General features: G+C 49.5%; 2 protein-coding genes across 2 annotated transcripts; both read right to left on the bottom strand.

Annotated features, from left to right (window-relative positions):
* Positions 1–880: 880 nt before the first annotated feature.
* Positions 881–12,019, bottom strand: LOC132334714 (hydrocephalus-inducing protein homolog). The gene is made up of 12 exons (XM_059860803.1): positions 11,846–12,019; positions 11,136–11,255; positions 9,764–9,923; positions 9,486–9,658; positions 8,727–8,925; positions 7,924–8,023; positions 6,761–6,903; positions 6,198–6,419; positions 4,849–5,009; positions 3,651–3,751; positions 2,643–3,060; positions 881–1,272 (listed from the first exon to the last, which is right to left on the bottom strand). Exons 1-12 carry the CDS (start codon positions 11,983–11,985, stop codon positions 1,179–1,181), a joined length of 2,031 nt encoding a protein of 676 aa, XP_059716786.1. The 5' UTR covers positions 11,986–12,019; the 3' UTR covers positions 881–1,178.
* Positions 12,020–12,406: 387 nt separating this feature from the next.
* LOC132335007 (hydrocephalus-inducing protein homolog) lies at positions 12,407–15,339 on the bottom strand. Its single transcript, XM_059861129.1, has 3 exons — positions 15,106–15,339; positions 13,090–13,329; positions 12,407–12,841 (listed from the first exon to the last, which is right to left on the bottom strand). The coding sequence occupies exons 1-3, from the start codon at positions 15,337–15,339 to the stop codon at positions 12,407–12,409; spliced, it is 909 nt and encodes a 302-aa protein (XP_059717112.1).
* Between the last annotated feature and the right edge of the window lie 1,176 nt (positions 15,340–16,515).

Genomic DNA, 16,515 nt, shown 5'->3' with positions numbered 1-16,515 from the left:
CAAGCCTGGAGACTCTTTAATTTTGGTTACAATGCATTATATACTTTTTTTGCGGAGCATCTTTGTAGGAAAGAACCAATCTATGCCTTAACTTTGGCCTACAGCCTATCATAACTACTATCATTACCATATTCATATTACTATTCTCCAATCAGAAAAGTTAGGATGTTAAAGCTAGAAGTTGCTTTTCAGTTTTCTTGCAGTGGAAAATTCTGAGAAAAAAGAAAACTCTTTTTTCTATTTGCAACATTGGTAGATGTGTTTGCCAGTGCTATCTTTCTGCTTGATAAAAACATCTTTGATTTGTGGGGGGTTTATCCTTTGCTCTAAGCCATAAAAACCCCTTCTTAACATAGCCTTTGCCTTCTTAGCTATCCAGTAAGACTGGATCAGCAATTCTTTTCTTCTGTGTCAAAACTTGCTTTCATTTCTATTCATTCTTCAGATTCTACACTCAAAAATCTTTCTGCCAAGCATACATATCTGTGACTTCCTTGTCAAACTTTCATCCTTCCCAACAAGGGCAGTGATTGTCCTTTTGTGCTGGGCACTAGTAAGGCCATACCTTGAGTGCTGTGTCCCTCCTTGGGCCCTCAACAGTAATTCAAGTTTCCCTAGCAATCACTTTATTCGTTATTTGCCTACCTTCCCTGCCTGGCTGTGACAGGAACCACACCAAAGGGAAACTGCCTGCAGCCGAGGGAAGGCTGTGCTTGGGTATCTGTTTCTGTTTGTCGTTGCTGCCGGTGTTGTGGTTTGTTTGCTGTGTTCTACATACTGGCAAAGAACTGTTACTCCTCTTCCCATATCTTAAATCCCCTTAATTTCAAAATTTTAATAATTTGGAGGAAAGGGGGTCACATTCTCCATTCCAGAGGTCTCACAGACACCTGTCTTTCAAAGCAAGATAAGCTGACAATTACAATTTATTAACAACTGTTTATTAACAATAAATTGACAGTTATCAACTACTTATCAATCTAACAAACAGTTAATTAACTTAGCTAACTAAAAGGTAAGCTAGAGCTTGGGAGGTCTCTTGTGAAGGGTGGGAGACCATCAGCAGCAGAAGGCACGATGTCGCCGGCTCCTGCCGGATGCTCCAGCTCTCACAAATTCTGTCCCTCAGGTGGTGATCTCCAGAGGACCTCTTTCTTGGGTCCCTGGCCTTTCTCCCTCTACTCTAATGGTTCACCAAGATTCTTCCACTCCTGGACTCTGCCTTCCACAATCACCTGCCCCATCTTCTGAGCTGGCTCCAGGTTAGGAATCCTAGGAAGAAAGGGACTGGTATTAGCCAGACAAACATTTCCAGCCAGCCACTTTTCTGTCTCCTTGCAGAGCACACAGTGCTGCATCCTCTCTCTGTGTGAGCAGCGAGCAGTAAATTCAACAGCTGCACTTGCTGCATGGAGGCTGCAGAGGTGCAAGGGCAGGAACATGACCAGTTAAATGCCTGGGACCAGCTACAGCACTTGGGGTTCCATGTAGAGAAGCAGGCCTTGCTTGTCCCAAAAGGAAGCACAGCTAGGGACTGGCTGGTCCCTGGATCTCTCGTTCCAGATTTTGCAACTGTGGAAACCCAGAGCACTGGGAATGTTTCTCTGTCTGCTCCAGGGTGTCCTGACCCGCAGGGGAGCACTGACTTTGACCTTCATTCATGGAGAAAGTTTCCTAGACTTCAAGTGAGATTAGAATCCACAAAAGTGTGAAATAGATTATAGAGAGTAGTGTAGGTGCACCACTTAGGTGAGAAATTTAGGTTTTTGGATTTTAGCATGTTCTGGATGGAAGCAAGATGGAGGGCACAGGGTGTCACCCTGAGTTTCTTCTTCATGCTGCTTCTTCCTTCTTCTTCATGGGTTTGGGTGATGTTTTGTAATTGGACAGAAAAGTCTGCATTGCAGGCTCTTTGTGATCAGTTCTTGGGTTAAAAGGGAAAAGAATCTAAGTGTCAGTTCTTAATTGGATAGTTTAGTCTTAAAAGACCTTGTAAAAAGAGACAGCCATTTTGCGCCTTGCTAATGAAAAGCTGCCGAACTCATGGTTGTGAGACTGTTTTACTGATAAAAAATAATAAACTCCTGAGTCTGAACATGAACTACCATCTCAAGTGCCTTCAGTCCAGACCCAGAGAAACCGACAGCAACCCTCCAGGAGTTCACTGTTTCATACAGTGTCTTTTCCCAGTGCCTCCCTACCAAGGCCAGATGATGATCTTTCTGTGCTCCTGTGGGTGCTTCTGCTGCCTCTCTGGGGCTGGCTGTCTTCCACCTCCCCATCCCAGTCAGAGGGACTGAAGGGAGGGTGTTAGGGGATGAAGCAGGCTGTGCTTGGTGATGCCCAGCAGTAGGACAAGAGGCAATGGGCAGAACCTCAACAGGGAATTCCACCTGAACCTGAGGAAGAACTTCTTTCCTGTGCAGGTGATGAGTTGCCCAGAGAGGGTGTGGAGTGTCCCTCACTGGAATTATTCCAGAGTCCTCTGGACACAACCCTGTACCATATACTCTGGGATGACCCCACCTGAGCAGGGAGGTGGGATCAGATGACCTACTGTGCTCCCTTCCACCCTGTCCCACCCTGTGATTCAGTGACACCCATCAGAAGCATGAGGTGGCAAACGCGTCGACGTTTCCCACCTGCACAGCAGGGTGGCCTTAAACTTCCCAGTGTGCTTTGGGGAGAACTGCAGGTGAAAGGTCTGCTTCTGGCCAGGAGCAATGGTGCCACGGTAGGGGTTGATGGAGAACAGGTCGTGGATAACATCTGGGAAGACTTCCAGGGAGGAGATGACACGCCTCGGAGAGAGGTTTTTTTGTTTCGAGCAGCGCAGCTTCTTGGAGTGGTCCTGCTGCTCAGACTGCTCCTGCTTCTGCTCGGAAACCTGCTCCTCCTGCTGCTTGGAATCTTGCTGCTGCTGCTTCTCAGAATCCTGCTGCTGCTTGGCAGGCCGCCGCACTTTAGGAGGCCTCTCAGCAGGATGGTCCTCCTGCTCCCACCAGAAAAGACGCAGCAGCTTTTTGTGATTCTTCGCGGTATTGTAGGAGAGAAACCGACCTGCAGGGAGGAAGAGGACACCTTTCAAACACAAAATCCTGTGCTCCCAGCAGCTCTGCCTCTTGCTGCAGGTTGGTGGAAGAGAGCTGGGATGCACTTGGAGCATCTCTGGCCAAGCACTTTATTCTAGCAGGAAATAGAGCGTCTGGGAGCAGGGACTCTGCCTGCAGCACACACCACACTCCTGTGCCAAAGCAGGAGAGTTGGTTTTAGACAGTGACTTTTCATTTGCCCTGGAGTGGAGAACTGCACACAGACACTGGCTGCAGGGCAGCTCACTCGTTACACCACTGTTTTTCCCAGTCTCAGACTTCTCAAAGAGATGACCTGATGTCCCTCTTCCCAGACCTGACCCAGCACGTGGCTCTCCCCAGAGCCTGCCTCAGCTCCTCTGCAGAGCAGAAGTGGCAGAGCAAGAACAGAAGGGGCTGAAAAGCAGAGGGGGACAAGGAGAAAACTCTCCAGCTGCGGCTGGAAAGATGCTGATGAAAGTGGATGTGTGGACAAGGATGAAAAAGCAATTCATGTTTTGCAGTGAAGTGGCAGGCTCTTCTCCCCAGGCTCTCAGCTACCAAGTGAAATGCTCTTACGCATCAGAGTGGTTGAGAATGGCTTCTTCACCGGTTCACTCTCTTCAACTTTCTCCCAGGAGTATTTCAGGGCTACTTCCCCTGTGTTGTGCATCATGAAACTGAAAAGCAAGAAGGAGGAATTTAAAAAAAAAGTCCAATAGGTATAAAGCAAATAGTACAGTAATATTGTCTGATAGACTCCTGGTACCACTTTCTCCTGAGGAGCATCTTCTTCCCCAGGCAACCCTGCCATGCTCAGACTGCTGTCCTGGGTGGCCCAAGAAAGTATTTCAGAGTCTGGAAGTTTCAGAGAAAAGGGCCAACATGGAGCCCAGGACCCTGAAGCTAAGGGGCTTACTCTGGACTTTAGATCTTGGTTTGACTGCAAACTTAATCTTGAGCAGATGAGGACAGGTGACATGCAGTGAAAGTAGAGCCATGGCTGTTCTCAGCACAAAGGTATGGCAGCATCGGTCCTCTCCTGACCACCATCTCCTGCTTTGCTTTGCGTGCACGTAAAAGGGCCTGTGCTAGTTTTTGTGGGAATCCTTAAAATCAGAGGGTTTTGGGAAAAGTTACAAAAGGCAGGCCTCAGAGACAGCAGAACTGTGATTGGAGCTAAGCAGTAGCCATAAGATTTGTCAGCAGAAAAATTATATAAGAAGTAGAGAGTAAGTAAAGACAAATAGAACAATGGTCTGTGTATTAATGCATGTCTAGAATAACTCCCTTACCTGTAGAAAAGTATATTTAGTGAGATATTAGGAAGGTCTAAGCTTAAACGTGGAGCCCTGTGCATCGTGCTTTAAGGCTTATAAGTAGGTATTGTATTCAAAATAAGCAAGCATTGTTTAAACCAAAGGTATGTGTGCTTGTAGTGGTTGGATGGAACTACTGTCAATTTGCTTTTGCTTTGTTTGATTAGGCAAAAAATTTTTAAAGTGAGTTGTAACATGAAGTTCTTTATCTACTGCTGGGGATGTGAGCTGCTGGCATCTTCCCATTGTCATAACCATTGTAATGAGGCTGATACTGGAAATTAAACAGCTCGAGGTGTGTTCCTCAGCATTCCTGTCCTGTTTGTGATTTGTACATAGAGCCCCAGCCAATGATAGTTTTGGCTGGGGTAGAGCTCTCGGAAGTAGGCACTGGGCGAGCCCTGGGCAAAGGCAGCTCCTGCTCACAGGAGGAGCTGTGCTTGGCCTCCAGCACTCACGTGGCTGTCCTTCTCTGGAAGGGGAAGGTATCCTTGAACTGAACCCTGTCGGTGCTCAGTTGGAACTGGGCGTAGGCAACCACAGCACTGATGTACACCTCAACCTCCTGGCTGCTCTCCTCCACCACAGTGTGAGCTGGTTCTGGGACTGCCTTGACCACCTGCAAACACAGGAGGGAGGAATCACTGAGCAGAGCCCAGAAAGTCAGGCTGAGAAGGGCAATCTTCTGGCCTCCAAGCTCAGCCTCATAGAGGGACTAGAAAGGACCATTCACTTTTACTTCCCTGGAAAGATGAAAAAATTGGGACTGTTCTGCTACAGTAGTTGTTTCTAGCAACTGATCCAAGCAGTCACTACCACAGTTGTTAATATCCCCACGGAGACTACAGCTACATTCCAGTCCCTGTCCTTCAACCTTGTAGAGGGACTGGCTTTTTTCCTGGTCCCCTATAAACCCAGCAGGTCTCAAAATTAGGCTTAAGTTCTTCTGCTGGAGGCTCTGTGGATGGAGAAGTCCAAGACTGAAGAGTTCTAGAAAGCATCTTTTCTTCTTGTCTTAAGAGAAAGTGCTCTCCAGATGTCATGTCTGGAGCAACAGCCACACTGCTGGGAGCTGGGGATGGGCATTTTGGGATGTGAAAGATCTCACGTGGAAAGTCTCCAACTTCAGACGTTCTGATAGAAAAGAGGATGGTTTAGAGGCCTTAAAATGGTCCAGAAACTCGGAAAGAACCTTCACCCAAGATGAGTGTGTTTGGCAATAATGACAATAAAAGCAAGAGTCTCTAGAGATGATGACAGTAAAAGCAAGAGTCTCTGGAGATGATCCTTCTCCGGACTCCTCCATAGAATCATACAGTGCCTGGGCTACTCCATGATGACATATCCCACACAGTAGAGAGACCACTACATGCAGACAAAACTTGGAGGTCACCAGCATATGCAGGAGAAGTGGATTTCCCTCCCCTTCAAAAGAAGAGTCAGAGTGCAGCAGACTTAACTCCTTGTTGGTGAAAAAGTAACCAATCAGATGAAGAGATTTCTAACACCATATAAGGGGATAAAATCATAAAGCATTGCCTTCCATTCAACATGGGCTGCAACACTTGTGCTTGTGGCCCAGACTGATAGTTGAGCGTGGCTAAAAGTCTCATGTCAAAAGGCTTCCCCATCTTGTGTGAGTGTATCTGGTCACTGTGCATCCACCTCTCCCCTGGAATGCACTGCTGGTGAAGCTCACGGCTGTCCAAAGTCAGAGGAAGCAGGAGTTGCTCAGCCAGCAGTGATGGTGTTATGGTGGCTCTTTTTGTAAAAGCTGGGTTGGCTTTTTTGCTGTTTTGCTTCTTACCCTCTCTATTTTAGGCCACCTGGTCACCGGGTCTTTCCTGGTGGTATTCTTCCACATGGCGATGGTCATTTGGTCATCCCAGTCCTGAACCTTCCTTTGTGGCAGCTCAAAGTTGATTGTGGTCACCTTACATTTCACAAGGTGCCTTCTGAAGGTGGCTGGGACATCTGATCTCAAAGTCACTGTGATGTCCTTGGCCCAGCCAGGATGGAGGTGTCCCACCTAGAGAGAATCAGGGAGTCAAGATCAAACTGGAAGTACTGCCAAGGGCAGGACTGACAGCAGAAGGGACTGATGTGGTGAACAGCAGTGCCAGGAATCTGCAGCTTAGAGTGGATTTACGTGAAGTTTGATAGACAAAAGTATGAACAGAAGGTGCCACCTGCCATAACATGAAGCCTTTTCTGCAAGACTGGCAGCCTTGGCCCAGCCAAGCCAGGGACTGCATCCCCTACATGGCACTGGAATGGACTATCAGCGGCATGTGAGGACTCCCTGCCAGCTCCCAGGCACACCAGGGCAGGGCTTGAGCAATGGGGAGAGGCAGAGCAGTCCATGCTCACCTTGGGGGAGAACTGGATTGGGGCATCTGCCTCCCACTCAAAGCGCATGACCTTTGTCTGTGCATGGCTGGTGATGGTCAGGGCCCTCCAGCAGGGCTCCCCAACAGGACAGTGCCCAAACTCGATGTGATTTCCTCTGACAGCTGTAAAGGATGAGAGCAAGGGATGTCAGCATGCAGGGAGCTCCACCTGCCCCCCGCACGTGCATAGACACCTGCATGTTCAGTGCTTCCTAGCTCCAAGCCTTCCTCCCTCTGGAGGGAATTCCCCAGGCAGTTCCCCATCCCACCACTTCCAGGGAAACACCCTGACACATCCCTAAGCACAGCACACACTGCTCTGCAAGCATGGCTGCCATGCCCACAGGCCACCAAGTGCTGTGGGTGACAGCCCAGGCCTGGCTAGAGGGAGGACACACATGATTAGATATTTTCTTCTCCCTTGCCCCACCTTTGCAGCCTCTCCTGGAGAAAGCAGTCAAAAAGCTCAGAGAAAGAAGGAACACAATTATTATCTCCACTTGCTGCTTCTGTTGTTTGGCACATGTGGAATGTGAAATGGAGATTTTTTCCCCAGCATGATTTGTTAATTGGACTCTGCTGATGGTTGTTTGGATTGATTGGCCAATTAGGTCAAAGCTGTGTTGTGACTGTCTGAAGATAGTCATGGGTTTTTCTTTAGTATCTTTTTAGTATAGTATAGTATAGTATTAGTGTAATATAACATAGCTTAATAAAGCAATTGTTCAGCCTTCTGAAATCATGGAGTCAGAGCATGTTATTCCCTGGCTGGGGCCTGCCCTGCATCGATAGCCTTTCTCTTCTTACTCAAAATATCTGCAGCCTTAGTAGCTAAGGAGCTCAGCTCCCATTTTCTCGCTTCCAAGCACAAATCAAATTACTTTCTATGCTGCACTGAGCCTGTGGGGGGGGGGGGGTTGCCAACTGCCTGCTCACATTACTGTTCTTTCAAAGCCCCCAGATCCAATCTGCCATGAAGCTGCACATTTCAAAGTTCAGAGGGGAGAGACTTAATTCTGTCAGTGCCCCAACAATGCTTTATTCCACGCAGCTTGCAAGGTATGTGCTTTATGTATCCATCCCATCCCATCCCATGGTAATGCAGTACATCTGGACTGCTTTGTTTGGGGGGCACCCACTGACCTTCAGGCATGTCGATGCTCAGAGAAACATCATAGACCTCTGCAGAGATTTTGATGTTTTCAGCCTGAACAACCCCCAGGATGTTTTCTGTGTCTGAAACCTGAGGCAGCAAGAAACAAACACTGTTCAGATTATTCTTTTGGTAGACAGCCTATAAGTCCTTGTCTCTGCTGGCTGCTTCCCCTATGGCCTGCCCAGCTTCAAAAGCATTGGTGGACTCCTAAGCTTTGTTAACCTGTTCCTCTCATGGGCTGCCCCAGTGGGATCTTGCTGCAGCAAAAAACCCTATCAGCCCAGCTCTGCACTCCCACAGCAGGGAATGCTGCTGCTAAAGCATCCTTGAGAGGCACAGGGGTGTAAGAACAACCACAAGAAGTGTGAGGTGTCTCAGAGCAGGTGGCATTGACAAGCCTCTCCAATTACCTAGCACCCTCTCTGAAAGGCAGCCCCTAAACCATGGGTAAAAAAATCCCAGGGGGACAGTTTGCTGCACTATGCAAGAGCTTCAGACAAAGTCCAGTGTAGAGATCACGCTGCAGTCTGTACAAGCAAACAACAAGCTCCAACCTTAGCTACAAACAACCACCTTCAGCCATGCACAGGGACAAGGCTGGGGCACAGGCTCAGGATGCAGTGTCTGCTTGTCTGGGGGGATGTGGATGCACTGCACGTTCTGGCAAATGCTGTGTAGAGGCAGAAGTTGGGGTCACAGCACCCTTGGGTCTGGCAGGTGCAGCTCTTCCTGACTCTGCCCCTGTGCTCACTGTGCCCTGCTCGGCCAGGCAGGACACAGCCCCTCTCACCTCTAGTCGGAGGGTCTTCTCAATGCTGCCAGTCTGCCTGGCCTGGAAATGCAGTGTCACTTCAAACTCTGTGTGGGGATCAATGATGCCACTATCTTGTGACAAGGAGAAGTCTTCAATGAGGTCAACCAGCCCACGGAGCTGCCAGGCCATGGGCAGCAGGGTGTTGTTTTTCAGGACCAAGGTCCTGCTGGCAGTCCTGCAGAGACAGGAAGGCAATTGGCATCAGCTGCTGGGTGGTCACACCAGCCTTGCCACTGAATGCAACTTGGAGCAGCTCCATCCATGCCCTGGAAACCAGAGTGGGGCCACAGCTCTCTTCACAGAGAGCAGCAAGCACAAGTTCCCGCGGATTTTTCCTGGAGAAGGCAGTGAGAACCTCAGAGACGAAAACAATTCTTATCTCTATTCACTACTCCTGCTGTTTAACACCTGTCAAATGTGTTCTAGAAATTGTTTACCAAAAGTGGTTTAGTTATTAGACACAGGTAAAAGTTCTTTTGAGTGATTAACCAATCACTCAAAGCTGTGTCTAACTGTCTAAAGACAGTCACGAGTTTTTCTTTAATATAGTATAATATCTCTTTCATGTAACTCTAATATAATATTAGTGTAATATAATTTTAATAAAACGATTGTTCAACCTTCTAAATCATAAAATCAGAGCACATTATTCCCAGCGTCGGTAGCTCCCTACAACACCAGAGTCAAACTTTTTCTCTTTGTCACAAGTCTTGGAGTGCTTGTGGGGTGACTGACCTGTACAAAAGCAGTTTGTCAAAAGACAGCTCCAGGGGGCTGACCTCCAGCTTCATGTCCACCCCATGGCAGCAGAGGCTGAAGACCACTGGGTCCGGGTTCTTCCCAATGCTGCAGATGAGTTTGTCTTCCAGGAAGCCAGGGGAAGTGGGGTATGCCCAAATGGTCAGCTCCTGGACACGGCCCCACAGGAAGAAATAGAAAGAGCTCTGTGTGTGAGCAGGAGGAGAAGCCCCTGAGCACTTCTGTGGTGCCTGCTCTACCTGCCCTTCTCCCACCTGCTTCTCCTTTGGTTTCAGGATCATGCTGGGAGGGTCCAGAAGGAAGGTCTCTGCTTCCCCAGCATTCTCAAAGGAGAACTGAACCTCCACGTCCACGGGGGAGTTGTTGAGGATGGTTAGATTCTCCGAGTTGCTGGGACAGTTCTGGGCCTTGTACCTGTCCACAAAAGGGGAAAAGGCTGCAGAGCAGACTCTTGCCTTTGCCACACACCGAGGAGAGCACCGTGTGCACCCGAGGAAGTGGTGCTGGAAGACCCTGCTCTAAGAAACAAGTGAGGGAAATGGATCCCAGGCTGGGGCATGAGTGTGTGCTCATCCCTTCCTTACTCTGATGCCTTCCCCTGGACCTGGTGCCTCCAGCCCAGAAGCCTGATGACACTCAGGCCACTTGAAATGTTTTCAATAAAATGTAAATTCAAAGGTGCCTAGAAAAATAACAGTACACCAGGCACATGGGTTCTCTCCCCTTCTTTCTTGTGGTGCCTTCCCTGCAGGGTATAAAGAAAGGCTTTTGGAAAAGGAGTTTACCTAATTTCTTTCATAAAAGTCATGAAATTGCTTTGGATTCTATGGGTTAGCTCAAAGTCTGAAAAAGAAATATAAAGCATCAATTCCCAAGAGGAATGCAAACAAGATAACAAATGACCCTTCTCTCAGGTGTGGAAATGACTTTAGAGTGAAAGGGTTAAAAAGGCAATTAGAAATCCCAGGCCATCCATCAGCCTGGTTAAAGATTGTCTGTTTTTTAAACTACTTTGATTTCATTTACTTGGCTTGTCAAAATAGCCCTTGTCCTCCAGAGCTCCCATGGAGACAAGAACTTAATGTTAAATGGCATTAAAAAGAAGTGACAGTGAAAGCAGAAATACACAATAGCTTCAATGACAAAGTCTTTGGGCAGACTTGATCCAGCAGTGAGGATGCAATGTTATTACAGGAAAATGTAATTCCTGCTGTACGTTACCCCCAACACCCATTGGCAGGTCAATCATAAAATCTTATTAATAATTACAGATTAATGAAAGGTCTACAAAATAATTGCTCGATCAGGCTACCTGCAGAACTTCAAAAACCACCATAGAGTTAATTTCCTAAGGGGTGAAGCTGAGATGTGGAGGGGGACACAGAAGTTACCCCCCAAGTCACCTCTGGACTGGCAGCAGCACGCGGCTCTGGCCACCAAGGCACGCACTGGGTAGGCAGAGCAGCTCCTGACAGTCTCCTTTGCCTCTTATCTGCTCAAGTTCACACATCTGTGGTCCTTTCAACCCATGCATCTCCCAGGACAGTGCCCTGGATTGTGCCACCAGGACAGCCTGTCTCTACAGGAGTGTCCAGAAAAGCACAAGGCTCAGCAGGGAGCACATACCACTCTCTTGATTTCCCACACAGCAGAGGTCCAAAGTGGAATTGCTTTGTGCTCTCAACATATTCCTTGAAGATTACTTCATCTTCCTTCATGGTTTTCCTCCACTGTGGAAATACCACCCTGGGCAGAGAAAGGGGGGAAGGGTGAGCTATGAGATGCTCCAAGTAGGAAATATGGTCAGAAAGCCAAACCCCTTCCTGGTCGCTGAGGAACCATCTGCCTTACCAGCTCCAGCCCAGGAAGAGATGCTGGGTGACCTCAGGCAGCACGATTTGACCAGGCCAGAAGCCCCAAGGGGCAGCCCTAGCTGTGAGTTCAGGGGCAGCTGTGATGTGGGAGGCTGCCAGGGGCCAGCCTTACTGTGGGTTCTGGCTGATGCTGGGGTACAGGCTGGTGCCACTGCAGGGCAGCTCGTACTGGTGCTTCGTCTGCACGAGCTCAAACCTCAGTGTCTGCTCAAACTTCCCTGGCTTTTTGGTGGAGAAGTGGACCTTCAGTTCCACCTCACCCTGGGCAGACACTATCCACTGGTACAATTTCAGCCTGGCAGTTAAAGAGGAGGCTTCAGACAAGGAACAAATGAAGCAAGGAGGGTTCACTCACCATCCCACAGAGACACTGCACGGGGTCACTGTGGAGCTGGGTATGATAGACCTTGTTTGGCAAGAGGACCAAGAAGCAGAGGCATCACCTACTCCCGTGCAGCTCACCTGAGGAATTCTGTGGCAACTGAGGCACTTTTCAGCATACTTTTGGATCTTTTTGTGGAGGAATTCTGGGGATCTTCTATTCTCTGTGTGGAGATCTGGTTCTCCTTTGAAGAGCTGTCTCTCCTGGCCGCTTTACCCATCTTTGGTTGGCCCTTGGCAGAACTGCCCTTCGCATCTGGGGCCTTGGCCTAAGGAGAGAGAGAAAAGGGAGGGAGAGCTGAGCCCTGAGACAACATCCTGGAAAGCAAAATGGGGGTTTGTTCACCAGCAGAAGAGAGAACAAATAAGTCCACATAAATATGCCCATGGACTTGGTCTTCCTTATGGGTGTTTGTTTTGCCTAGGACACCCCTGCTCACTCAGGACCCTCTCCTCAAAGGACATTGATGGTTTAAGTAATTTTTTACCTCTTGTCTTACAGAACTGCTCTGTCTTCAGCAGAGCTGCCTCTTTTGTCCCACCCCTGACAGAAAGGAGACCTGCAGACACAGGGCCCCATCACATCTTCACTACCTCTCCACAATGATCCTTTTCCATCCAACCTGTCCCCCATGCCCCCATCTAGTCCCATGGCAAGCTCAAGATCTGAGCCTTGCAGGGTTTTACCTGGTCTTTCGTTGGCAGCTTCCCATCCCTCAGGATCTCCCAGATCATGGCCTTTGAATGTGTGTCCTGCATGTCCAGGCACGGCACCCCGACATGCTCATCTCTGACTGTCCCCTCTGCAACTTGGCTTTGTGTCTCCAGCTGAGATGACTGAAGACTCCTTTGGCCTCCACATTTTTGTTTAACCTTCTTCACATTCTCCTTAGGCTTCTGACCTTTGTTTGCAGTTGAAGGCTGGGCCTTGGCCCTGGCCTTGAGCTTTGCCTGTTGAGTCTTCAGCTTCTGTGCTTCACAGTCCTCCAGCACCTGTGGGGGCAGCGTCCCATCCACAGCGCGTGGAGGCATCAAAAAGCTCTTTTGGTGCTCAGACCCCAGTGCCATCCACAGGATCTGTGTGTGTAGGGAAGAGAAACCATAGCAAGATTCCTTTTCTCATCCCACGCACTCAACAAACTCCATTTCTGTCTTCTCTCTCCCTCCCTCCCAAAACCACAAACTATTTAAGTCTTCCCACAGCATGTCAGCAGAGCTGGCCTTGCCCTGGGGATTGCCTCCATCTCCCTGGCACAAGCCTGGGAATGCTGGAGTGCTGTGAAGCTTGGGCAGCGTGTCCATGGGGACCAGACCTGCCTTCTCACCTTCTCCTCCTCGAGGTACTGTTCATCAAAGTCCAGGGAGTAAAACTCAATGGGGAAGTTGCATGGGTTCTTCACCACCACTGTGGCCTCCACCCCATTGCTGTCCACCAGCACCGGTCCCATCTTTAGTGCTGGGGGGCTGAACTCCAACCGTGGCTCCAGACCTTGTCCTGAGAGGTGCAGCTTTAAGTAATTGCTGCTCCCACAAATGTTGAGCTTCAGCTCATTCTTGTAAGACCTCTGAAAAGAGAAAAGTGCAGAAAAATCATCCATGAAGTCCCAGGTGACAGGACACCAAATACAAAGCTTGCCCCAAGGTCAGGGTGTTATCAGTCCCTCCAAGATGAACAGAAACCAAATATTTATTTATGCTTAGGACTACAGTGTCTGTGTCCTGGGTCTGAGTAACTGGCAGGAATCCTGGTGTGCACTGAAACTGGGTATATTTGGTTTTAGATGGATGTACAATAGACTGTCAGGCGTTTTCACCTAGTCATGCAGGAGTGCAATGCTCATGAGAAGGGCCTTCGGGGTTGCAGTGTCCAGACACAGTCCTGGCACTGCTGCATCAGGCAAACACCAGCTCCAGGAGAGAGGCAAATGAGCTCTCGCTGGCTAGAAATAAGGGTCATCTTCCCTGCTTAGTGTTTTGCTCTGGTCCAAGCCAGACACAAGATGGTTACATTTCTTGAGCAATTAAAAGATCCCAGGACTGTGTGTGGGCACAGAAGCACTTGTGTCCATGCTGGGACACACTGCCAGTTTACGAGACCCAGAGGCCACAGACAAATCACTTTTGGGAATGTTCCATCCTTTAGGTTGAATCACCAGCTGCATGGGAATGTGCAGGCAGGCCAGAGCCCCAGGGACTGCTGGCGGCACACCGCTACATGTGACTGTTCTGCTGTGCTCAGGAAGGTGTCTGGTGGCTGTTTTGTCTGTCAGTCCTGCAGCAGGATGAGCCTAGGCTGGCCATTCCAGGATTATCCTCAGCAAGTGTTGCAGCTGCAAATACAGCCAGGCAAGGGGGAGGCTGAGGGGAGTTGGGCACATCCCCCCATGTGCCGAGAGGCAGCCTCAGAGCCCTGATTGTCTCTGTGCTCTTTGCTGTGGTCTTACACCACCTGTAATCTGATACCCAGACCCCGGGGAAATGACTTCTTTTCCCCATAAAAAATGGCCTCACTTTGGGGCCACTCACCCTGGCCGACAGGGCAGTGCCAAGGGAGAAATTAGCAAACTTTGCTGGATTTCTCCAAAACTAAATCTGCCAGCAACTAGGACCAAAACACCACCTTTAATCTGATACCCAGACCCTGGGGAAATGACTTCTTTTTCCCATGGAAAATGGGTGTTTCAAAGCACATCTCATGGGATCTCTGTGGGGTGAACTGAGCCGTGCTGAGTACAGGGCTTGCAGAAAGCTCCCTGTGAAGGCAGAGCTCCTACCACACTCTGTGCACCAGGCCCTCATTTCCACATAGCCCTTACAGGCCTCCCGGGCTGACACCTGCCAATCTCACCTCCTCCTTGGGTGTAAACTGGATTTGTAAATCCTGCCACCGTCCTGGATCAAGGGTTCCTTGGGAGGGTGTCACCTCAAAGGGACAGGGCTCATCCTCCAGCGCCTGCTGCTTCTGACGTACATTTTTGTTCTGGGCACAGAAACCAATTGTGTGAGGTCTCCTCGTGCTCTGAGACACTGTCATGGTGCTGAGAGCACCCACAGACAAACCAAGTGTGGCCCCCTTAGCCTATAGCTGGAGGGAAAACCTCACCCAAGGCAGGCAGACAGGGAGCTACTGTCCTCAGAGGAGGAGGAATGGGTGAAGATGGCAGACAAAGCATCTGCTAATGGAACAGGTCCAGGCAAACCAGCCTTGATCTAGACCCTCAGAAGCTTCCTCAAACATGCTGTAGACCCAAGTACTCAGGCAGCCACAGGAGCAGAAAGGGCATGGGTCACAAAGAAAACCCAACCAAGACGTTATGTGTTCAATGTCCCCTGTGCTTTACCTTCTGAATGGGCTTGCTGGCAGTAATGAACCATGTGCAGGGTACTTGGAACCAGTTGTAGAGCCGGATGGTCTCAACCTGGCACTGCCCAACAAGGATGTCAGAGAATTGCAGTCTGCGCTTGGAGACGTCGAGCGACACTTCCAACACAGTGGCGCGGAGGTGGATGTGAGACGTGGGGCCTTTTGTCACCTGGAGAAGGACAGAGAATTCAGGGGAGGGTGCAGGTGACATCTGCTGCTGTGCCCAGCCTGCTGCCTGCCCCAAGAGCTGTGATACCTCTATGGGCAGGAGCACATCCACATCACCCGGTGGCTGGTGGGTGCTTTCAAAGCGCACGTTCAACGCCACGCTCTGCCTGGGGAGCAGGCCATTCATCTGGTCCCAGTCCACGCTGAAACCTTGAACAGATGAACACAAAGCAGCTGAGATACACAGGAAACACAAAATGTGTCCTAAGAACATTAAGGCCTTACAGGTGTCCTGGCTGAGGGGTCTGGGAAAAGCCCCATGCCCTGCTGTGACCTGGACCAAAACTTAGAGTGAACACCCCTCAGACACAGTGAGCCACTGTGTGATGGAAGGGCAGCCTTGCCTCAAGGCCTCTTTTGGAAGCCTCTTTTGATCCACCAGAGGATCTCTCAGGATGTTTCCTCAATAAAGCCTGAACACAGGTGCTGTGACAGTGTGAGCTCCAAACAAAGCACTTCCAAAACACAGCAGACCCCACTGGTTGGCAAAACAAGCCCACAAAGTGCTCAAAGAAACTTGCTGCTCATGGGAGCCAAGGGCAGAAGATGCTGAGAGGTGACCAGGGTGATGAGCCCATCTGCCCCTGCACTGAAGTGTTAGGGCAGTCACAGGCAGGCCAGGAGAGGTCCCTGGGCATGGATGGCCAGGAGAATTCTGCCTCTAAAGCTCCCAGCAGGGGCACTAAGAAGAAAAAGCTCAAAAACCTCCCCAAGTTCAGTGGCTTAAGCTAATCTGTCTGAGACACCTCCTTCAAGCTCACAGGAAGCTTCTCTAGCACTGCTTACCTGTATCCTGCAGGACAGACACATTGACCTGGAAGAACACTGGGATCTTCCCAGGGTTGGTGATCTCCAGAGTGCTGCTCTCAGTGAAACCCTTAAGGACAGTGCCCATGTCCAGGACATACTCGGGCAGCTCAACTCTGCAAGGAGGATTAAGGACAGTCCTTTAACCACAGCCTGCCTACACGTCCAAGTGGGCAGCCACAAATAAAGTGGCTATGTCTTTATTCACTGCTGTAAAATCTCAGCTCAAGCCCATGAAACCCATGGCCTGACCACCTGGCAAAGAGTTTGGGAAGTCAGGAGAAGTACAGGTCCTAGGTTTCATCAGCTACTAATGGTACCTGAAAGTAAAATTAATTAAAATGGACACTGG

The sequence above is a fragment of the Haemorhous mexicanus genome, chromosome 16 (assembly GCF_027477595.1).
Source record: "Haemorhous mexicanus isolate bHaeMex1 chromosome 16, bHaeMex1.pri, whole genome shotgun sequence".
NCBI classification, from domain to species: domain Eukaryota; kingdom Metazoa; phylum Chordata; class Aves; order Passeriformes; family Fringillidae; genus Haemorhous; species Haemorhous mexicanus.
Note: the sequence above shows the minus strand (reverse complement) of the source record. Positions and strands in the feature narration are given on the sequence as shown.